General features: G+C 46.5%; 1 protein-coding gene across 1 annotated transcript; it reads right to left on the bottom strand.

The window, feature by feature from the left end:
• On the bottom strand, positions 1 to 2926 carry LOC127770043 (uncharacterized). Its single transcript, XM_052295709.1, has 5 exons — positions 1720 to 2926; positions 1143 to 1618; positions 858 to 901; positions 666 to 778; positions 1 to 573 (listed from the first exon to the last, which is right to left on the bottom strand). The coding sequence occupies exons 1-4, from the start codon at positions 2451 to 2453 to the stop codon at positions 767 to 769; spliced, it is 1266 nt and encodes a 421-aa protein (XP_052151669.1). The 5' UTR covers positions 2454 to 2926; the 3' UTR covers positions 1 to 573; positions 666 to 766.
• Positions 2927 to 9943: the final 7017 nt, after the last annotated feature.

The raw sequence follows: 9943 nt of genomic DNA, 5'->3' as shown, positions 1-9943 counted from the left end.
ACCAGTCTGAAATCAAACGTAGGCTGTGTTTAGTTTACACTGAAGTTTGGAAGTCTAAAGTTTGAAAGTTTGGTTGAAATTGGAACGATGTGACTGAAAAGTTTAAAAAAAAACTTTGGAACTAAACAGTGCCGTAGTTGACATTAGTCACTAATAAAAGCTCTTTTTTTCTTAATCTTCAACTCAGTCAATAGAAGTTTGTTATACATTCCAACCGTTGGAACGTAAGCAGAGAGACAGGATCAGCTGAAGGAACGAGCAACCTAAGTATACTCTTCATAATGTCACGTAGATGCAAACGCTGAAATGTCTTCAACCCTAAAGATTTGCAACTAATAGATACCAGAATTCAACTTTTACTTTAAATTTTGCTCTAGCTAGGTATTGCATCGATGATGATCCCTTCGTCGAAGGATTCATTGAGGTTAGTGTTGACACACTTCATAGCTAAGGCGCATAGATGCAAACTTCTCAGCAATTCCCCCTTTATCGACAGATTCATTATCCATGCACTCAACTGACATCATCCTCCTCCCTGCATGCCGCTCGCTCAACGGTAGCAAGTTCAGGAGGCTGAAATGGAAAAGGGGTACAAAAATAACAACTGTCAATTAATCTTTCAAAACATTAGCAAATCGATCAACAAATCTTTACAATTCACATACTTCTCTAAAGCTCCAACTGCAACATTGATTTTCTCTCTTAGAGCTCTAGCACATGCTGATGAACCATTCCAACAATATCTCAAAATCAAGTTCTCAATGAATCAACAAATTGCCTGTCAATAGCAACAAGCGGCACACATGTCAAGATACAACATATCAGCGTATCAAATTAGCATAACAGCTACAAATTACCTGTTGGTCCATTAATTTATCCATATCCTTGGCCAAGTGAGTCCCTAAGAAAGTAAGGGCATAGAAGAACTGTTAGACAACACATTTGCAATATAAAGCAGATGCAGTTTTTTTCAGTAATACACCACAAAATGTATATACAAAACAAAAATCCATGAAATCAGAAGTACTAATTTGGTACCATTGCACACGCTTCCTTACTTCAAAATGCTCCCAGTAATTAAACTAGCGAAGAATTAACATATGGTTTTGCATCTTTACTGGAAAGCATATAGAGAAGATTACCTAGAGCCTTGTTGATCAGGTGCTTGGAGAAGTCACATTGCTGGTAGATGCGATGGAGATGATAACTTTCTTGCGAAAAGGGCGATATTCCCTCCAGCCTCTTGCTCTCAGTGTTGACAGCAATGATCCAACCGTCTGGATCATCATCCTTGATCTTGGTCATCATGTAAACAACATCGTCACGGTACAGATCCAATGTGGGGAATGAGCTCAAAACATTGTTCAGGGCAAGCTTGCGCTCCTCGTAGTCAAAGATCTCAGGAAACAAGCAATCAGGAACACACGAGTCGGCTGCAGGCAAGAGGAGGCTAGCAGAGTCGACAGTGCCGCACGGCTCCCATTGCCGATAACAATCATCATCTGAACGGATGATCCTCCTCTTGAACATGGTGGCCTCCCATCCACGGTTCAACCGCGCATCGTTAGGATCCAGGTGCGGGAATCCCATCTCGATGAACTTGAACCAGCCATCATTCCTGCAGGTGACATCACGGACATGATCCACGCAAGGTCCATGGGGGCTGCCTGAGTCCACGTTGTTGATGGGCATCAATGGCGGCAGACGGATCAGGCTCACCTCGGGGGAGTCCCCGGGGACCGAGTCGAACAGTAGGATGCTGTTCCGGAAATCGACCCAGGCCATTGATCCTCCTCGGACGACGCGCAACACCTTGGTGGGGAAGAAGAAAGGGTCGAACGCCTCCATGGCGCCGCGGCCCAGCTTCGCGACCTTGCTGCTCCACCGCTTGGTCTTGCTCGAGAAGATATGCAGGTGGAACTGGAGCTTCTCCGGCGATCATCACCGTCGTCGTCGTCGTCGTCGTGGAATCCCCATTCGGGGTCGACGACGAGGCAGTGGTCGCCACGGGACAAGACGGCGGCGTGCCTGGACACGACGTCGAGCGGGTTGGGGCGCTGGACCAGGAGCTCGAGAGACGGCGGCGGCGCCCCGGCCGGGCCCGGCTGCCTGTAGACGAACCAGTCGGTGGCCATGCATCGGTCGGAGCGGTGGGGGAAGACGACGCGGAGGAGGAGGAAGGCGCCGTCCGCGGCGGCGACGGAGGGCGGCGACCTGGAGAACTCGCCCGCCGTCAGGCCGGCGGGGCAGTGGACGAGGCAGCGGGTGAGCGCGGGCGGATCGGCGAGCGCGAAGGAGACCTCGATGGGGTGGCCGTCGCTCGACCTCGCCCGAGCGGTGGTGGTGGTCGCGTTGTCGCGGCGGCAGCGACCGGCGTGCGCGACGGTGTCGAGGAAGACCCAGTCGGCCGGGAAGTCGCCGGAGCTCCGGGAGGAGGTAGCGGGTTGGGCCATGGGGCGAATCGGCGAGAGGCAGAAGCGCCGGATTTGGGGATTAGGGCTCGGGGGGTGTGTGCGCGCCACTGCTGGATTCGTGTCGGTTGTCAAGCCCTGCCCAACTACGGCCAGAATACTACTCCATCTTCTTTTTTTTACTTTTCTTTCTGAAAAGGAATAAGTTCACTTGAGGTCCCTTAATTTGCTGCCGAGTCTGAAATTCGTCCCTGCACCGCAATATCAGACATGATGCGTCCTCTCAACTCCTTAAACCAGTGCAAATAAGGTGTCAAGGCAGTTTGGACAACGGTTTCAGCCTACATGCTGCTGACTTGTCACTTAAAGTCCAAAGAAATGTTATAAAACCGGTCTCGATAGCACATCGAAAACCAAATGAAAGAGACGGCATTGGAGATCCAAACACGATGAAGATACCGAGGCATGATATTTGCTAACAAGGTTCAGCCGTAGTCTACATCTCTAGAGGCTCTGATTACAGGTGCTCCTCCCGATCCAGCATATTACATCGTATCAGAGTTACAACTACTCACGACCCGATGCCGCCAACAGCCGCTCCCTCTCGTTATGTGTCGACCGTATTATGAGGGTATTAGGGTACGTCGGTATTAGGATCTACACGAAAATGCATCAAGCACACAAAAGTCAAGGATTATACTGGTTCGGACCCCTCAAAAGGTAATACCCATACTACGATTTTGTTAACAGTGAAATTTGGTAAGCCCGGAGTAGTCATCGGCTTAGAGTCAGCATCGGCTTCGAAGTCCTGAGATTAGCCGATGAGAGTTGTCAAGTCGCCAGTTGTCGGATTCTTGCTATATTCGATTAAGGAAATTGATCTACTAAAGGAAGCTTATCCAGAAGAACCGAGTTCAAAGAGAATGCGGCATGGCAAGTTATCTATTAATTAGGAATAGTTTGTTAGTTTCCTTTTATCTTTAGGAAAGTGTGTTTAGTGTCCGATAGGGACTTTATGTTTTCCTTTTATCTTTAGGAAAGTTTCTTTCTTATCCGACAAGGACTTGTATCAACCCATGGGTATAAATATGTACACCCGGGGTCTATGTAATCTATCTCCACGATCAATACAATTCGGCGCATCGCCACCTTTTACCTTTTTTTACTTTATTTTATCGTCCGGCGGGACTTGGCACCTGACGCGGGGCTGCATCGGTGTTCGATCTCCGGCTAAGGGGTAAGTCCAATGCTCCGCCGGCCCAGGCAATTGTATCGTCTACGTCGGCGTCATTCAAGGCTGCATCAGTACATTTGACCTCTTGGATTACTCTGGTTTGGATGATATATTTGCCTACCTATTTATCATATGTCTATGTTAATCTAGTCTTAGCATCTCAATTTAGCTCTATCGGCTGTCTCTCGTTTTAGGGTTTCTGCCGGTATCGGCTAAATCGCCTTGCTAGATAAGATTAGCTTAGGCATCTACCACCCTAAAAACTCAGTCAACGGCTTGATTGTCTAGATATTATGTTTCTTTTCATACTTAGTGCTGCATCAGTTGAGTTTGATCTACTAAGTCGTGCTTATAACCATAATCTCTAGCGTGCTTCTTGACTGCCAATAAGGGTTTCATTGGGGTTTCAGCTGACGAGTTATCTGGACGTTGCATCGGCTTGTAAGGATTGTATATACGTACATATTGGATTTAGCCGATCGCAACAAAGATTTCACTGTTTAATCTAATCTTGTGGATTTAATGACATCGGACCTCCAGCCGATGTATCCTTTAACCTTCGGATCGGTGCTTATTCTGTCATATCAATGCTAGCCGATTGGTTTATACTGGACTATATTATTGTTATATTTTATTATCAACAGCCGATTGCCTTTATATCATCATCTACATTGGACATATAGCCGATTGCTTAAACCCTATTGCTATCGGCTGGTATCGGCATCGGCTATTATCAGCTATCGGCTGGAACCACTCAATCGACTTGTCAGCCGATCGACTGTTTGATCTACTGTTTACATATCTTGTCAGTTGCAGGATCAAACTGACTGGCACGCCCGCATCTCATCATATTTGGACCTGCACTGGAACTAAGCAGATCTCCCAGGCCAGTGTGTTCGATTTTTTCGTCAACAGATTTGTATAAAAATATGGACAAAAACCATAGAGATTACAATAGAGGAACAATAGAACCTTTCTAGATTACTGACTAGAACCCATCGAGAACGGCCTGACGAAAGCCGTACTATTAAGAACATCTCCAACAAACTCTCCATCACCCTCCAAACCAAAATTTTGCAATTATGAATAAAAGTTGCACTCCAATAGCCTCTTCGTCCCACTCCACAAGCCATTCGGTTGACCAAACTCCTTCCCTCAATGGCCAAACTTTGTCAACGTACTCCACTTGCCATTCGTGGGTCCCACTGCATATTGCTACCGCACACCTCCACGCCACAGTGGCCTCCAGCTCGCTGTCGCGCTAATGAAGTCGCCGCTGCCGTCATCGTCATTGTCGTCTGCCGCTGCTGTTATCAGCGCCACATCCAGCGCTTCCCCCTCTACTCCGTCGTCGCGTCCTCCGCAGGCCTTCTCGCCGTCGTGGTCTCCCACTCGACGTTGCCCCAACGAGGCCGCCTCCGCCATCGTCGTCTACTGCTACGTCGTCAGGGCCACATCCCGCGCATCTCCCCCGATTCTGCTGCTGCGGCCTCCGAGCGCCTCCTCACCGACATGGCCTCCATCACCTCTGCCCCTACGCGGCCTCTAGACCATCTCTGCCCCCACGCGGATTTGGCTAGTAGTGTAGACTTAGGGACCACCGCCGTCTTCTCCCGGCGTTGATTTCCGCCACCTCACCATCCTTCAACGCGAAGGAAGCCCGTGGCAACGACGGGATTGGGGGTAGACGAGAGGGCGGCGACGAGCTCGAGCGCCACTATGCCCGTCGATGACCTTCTTTTCATCGGTGTTGGCCACCCCGCCTTGGACGCAGAGAGGGAGAGGGATGGGGAGGAGCTCGGGGATAGTCCCAGTGGAAGAAAAGGAAGAGAGGAAAAAGATGAGGAAGAAGAAGGAATAGTAGAGCCTGACATGGGCCTCAATATCATAGACTCAGAGTAGAGAGGATAGATGGAGAGATTTTTGTTGGAGTGAGCAATGAGTTTGGTTTGCCAAATTAATTGGATAGTTGGTTATATGGGTATTTGGAGAGTATGATTTGTATAGTCTATTGGAGATGCTATAAGGGATGTTGCTTTGAAACGTATGATTAAAATTGGTGCTCAAGTTTCAGATTTGAAGTGAATGTTACTTTGTATTGTAGTAATATCGGAATATCTGATCGATTGGGTTTTCCATTCTGAGCGAACTTTTTACCCTTGCATGAAATTAATGGTCTGTGAGAAAACTTAAGACGCAAACGCAAGATGAAACTATGCATAGTAGAAAACGTATGCATAGTAGAAAAAGAAAACTACTAGAGAACACGGTATGTTTCATAGACAGTTATAGACAGGACGAAAATGAGATGCCGAACTTAAGACGATATGTTCCATAGACACGATCGACCAAATCACTTATAGCTAAAACTCTAAATAACCTGCAGCACACGTATCAACTAAACGTGCCGAGCATTGCACACCAAGTATTCCATCGACAATAAGATCCAACCGAATCAGCAGAGAGACTAACGAACAAGGTCGGCGTAGAGACGAATGCGAGTGAGCTGCCCAAAGCAATCTTGGCATGGCCTGGCTGGGGCCGCGCTACGCGCCGGTGTAGATGTGGAGCTTGCACGCGACGACGACGATGGCGAAGAGGACGAAGAAGACGATGGTGTGGACGACGGCGGACTTGCCGGTGACGCGGAGGCTGCCGAAGTCGACCCACCGGTGCGTCCCCGGCAGCTCGATCAGCAGCCCCGGCGACAGCACCACGAACAGCACCACTCCCACCACCACCGGCGCCCAGTCCTGCATCTCTCTCTCTCTCTCTACCACTTCACTGCGATCGATCGATCGATCGATATCTAGCTTAGCTGAACACAAATCCTGCAGTTTGTGTAGTGAAACACTGATGAAATGTATGTGTAGAGAGCAAAGAGTACAAGAACAAGATAAGGCCGGGAGAAAGGGAGGAAGGCGAAAAGGATGAGAGAGAGGAAAGAGGAGATGGAGGAATTATGAGTGAAAATGAGACATGGACATCGTCCATGGGGATGGGGGTAGTTAAGCTAGCTGCTTTGATGGCCTGATGCTGAAAGAGATAAAGGAGATCACGAGGGAGAATAAAGATGGATATGAGGGGTTGAAGACGATGGAAATTAATCGTCAGTCGTGAGAAGTACACTGCAAGATCAGGTTCCTGTTGGATGAGGGCATTTGATTACTAATTGATTGTCAAGTGTCAACTGTTCGATTGATTATTTTGAAGGGCAAAGTTATTGGCGATTGGTTTTCTTCTTATTAACTGGCTTAGCCTTGATTAGTTTGACTGCCTACAGGTTTACTACTGTTAATAGTGAAGTGATCTGTATCAGGTGATAAAATGTCTGAATTGCTTTTATGGGATGGGTTCTTCAGTTCTACTTTCAAATGAAACGAAATGAATATAAACCCTCCGTAAAGTGAGCATAGCTCGACTGAAGTTATTAGGTTCCTCGTGACAGAGACTGTCCATCAAATTTAACTTGTACGCTTGGCAACAAGTGGCTATATGTATAGCTAAATTATTTATTTCATGAGTAGGCGACATACCAAACGGCACATGTGGTAATTTTATCAATGTTAAACTATGCCAGTCCACTCTCTCAGATATGCTTATATCTGTAGAATGTGCACGTGCGTTCGCATGTATGTGAAAACATGTGTTTTCACCATGTTTCTAACTCTCCATCATCGTTTTCCACGCACACGCTTTTCAAATTACTAAAAGATGCGTTTTTTTGCAAAAAGATTCTATACGAAAGTTGCTTAAAAAATCATATTGATCCATTTTTGAAAACAATTACCTAATACTTAATTAATCACGCGTTAATATGAACATTGTTTTGCGTGCCGGGAACCCCTCCTCCCAAACACAACCTAAAAAAGATAATATAGACCCTCTATTTCGGAACACAATCATGTAAGGTAAAAGTAAGTTTTCCTTGATAAAACTCGAGTAAATTCCCTGTGTACCCATCAAAACTCACTCAATCCCTTTCATACCCCTGAAATTTACTCGATCCCTTCTATGCCCCTGAAATTTCAACTTGATCCCTTCCATGCCCCTACCGTTACATTTTCCATCATTTCACTATTACATTTGGTTACAAACGTCTTTTTTGCCCTTGATGCTTTAGGTTTGAATATAAGCTTAAAAAACGATTGAAAATTTTGTTTGAGTGCACCATATATGCATTTTATGAAACTAATGAGACTAAATAATTAGTGCATGAAATTTTGACATAAATTTAGAAATAAAAAATGTAATAAATTTAAAATTTTTATTTGAAATTTTAATAGGACAATGGAGTTTTTTTATCGGGAGTATTGTGAACATTGGCAGTCCTATCTTTGTATGGATGGTCCTCATTTGTTATGATTTTTTTAAAATAAATATATATTTTTTATTTCATTATCTAAAAATAATTTTTAGGATAAATAATGCATCTCACAACATACTCATAACTAATAATAGTCTCATGCAAGAAGCTTTTACATTTTTAATAATGTAATTTATAAATTTATATGTTGATTCAAGGGTAAAATGATCATTTTTTATAGAAAATAGATGGTTAACTACGGTCAACTGACGGGAGGGGTATGGAAGGGATCAAAATCAAATTTTAGGGATATACAAGGGACTAAGCAAAATTTAGGGGTATAGAAAGCATTAGCTAAAATTTCAGGGGTATACAAGGATTTTCTCATAAAACTCAGTTGGCTATAAATCCACCACCAATTCCCCTTCTTTAAACTCTCATTATGTTACTCCTACCAATTGGTTCCAAACAGGCCGTAGTCCCTATGACTCCCTATTTGAACACGGCGTAATTTTTGTCAGGCCCATGAAATGGAGTCGTCGGCCCATACCAGTTTTGACGGGAAAGCTGACGATTGGACAAGAGAGAGGTCGTCGGCCCAACAATCGGCCGGCCGATTGGGCTGGTGATCTGTACAGCCACCGAGCTTGATGGGCCCCACCTGTCAGTGTAAGCGCCCGACGCCTCGTCGTCCCCTCCACCGGACGGGAATGGGATGCGTCCGGTGCTTTCCAGCCTCGCGCCACGCAACAAAGGTGAAACGGCACACACCCTACCCCACGCCACTGATCCCGTGGGGCCCACACGCGCCGCGCGGGCCCCTATGGCCCACCCGTCATCGGCACCGGAGGATGCAGATCTGAGGTGGGCCCCACCCTCCTCGTCGAATCCTCCTACCTACCGGCTAGCGCAGCCGCAGGAGTGGTAGTAGTACTCCACTAGTAGTACACTACTGCGCCGCACAAACGCAGAAGAGGAGAGAGGAGAGCTCGAGAGATTTGAATCTCGAGAGAGGAGGGAGGAAGGAGGGGGGCAATGGCGGACTGGGGGCCGGTGGTGGTGGCGACGGTGCTGTTCGTGCTGCTGACGCCGGGGCTGCTGTGCACGGTGCCCGGGAGGGGGCGGGTGGCGGAGTTCGGGAGCTTCCACACCAGCGGCCTCGCCATCATCGTCCACGCCGTCCTCTACTTCGCCCTCCTCACCATCTTCCTCATCGCCATAGGCGTCCACATCTACGCTGGCTAGCTATGTACTACTCCTTTCACTGATTGATTTTGGTGGATTGTCTGGTGAATTGGGGATCTCGCGTGTGTGTTTGCTGTACTAGATGTCATACTGTCATGTCAGGTTGCTTGTGTTGTACTAGTACGGCAGAATCAAAGGGTGTAGTAATTCTCTTTTGTTCATCTAATTAGTACTAGTACTAGTACTACTAATTTGGTGCTGTACTACTGTGATATTGTTTCAGTGTTTTTTGGTTGTACTAGCTAATTAGTTGCATCATCGATCGCTTCTTTTTTTTTTTTGGGTTATGTTTATTTCGTTCGCGTTTGATACTTGGATTGGATGCGATCTGTTCTTTGTTCATGGAATCGAATCACAAATTCAGAATGAGGGGTTGATGCGCTTTGGTGGCGATTGGCTACTACGTAACACTACTTTCTTTCGAGAATCTTCTTGTGTTGCGTATTCCTGCCGTGAAAAAGGGGCTCGCTTTGTGTGTGTCGGTGGCACACTGCTTAGATTTTGGGCGTGTTCGTCTGCTCGTTTACACAGCCCACCGCAGCAGCCGCTTTCGCTGCCGCCGCAAATAAGCAGCAGATTTGCTGTCAATGTCTGTATCAGATGCGGCCAAACAGGCCTATTAATTCAAACTTCTGTTTTTCGAAAAACGCTCTTTACCGTTATAGGTCATCCTCAATCTTTATTGTAAAACTACTAGGTAGTAGTAAGGTAGGTCCATACCAGGTGGTAATAGGAGATTAGAGAGAC

This window comes from Oryza glaberrima, chromosome 4 (genome assembly GCF_000147395.1).
Source record: "Oryza glaberrima chromosome 4, OglaRS2, whole genome shotgun sequence".
NCBI classification, from domain to species: domain Eukaryota; kingdom Viridiplantae; phylum Streptophyta; class Magnoliopsida; order Poales; family Poaceae; genus Oryza; species Oryza glaberrima.
The sequence above is the reverse complement of the archived record's forward strand: the minus strand, read 5'-3'. Positions and strand labels throughout refer to the sequence as shown.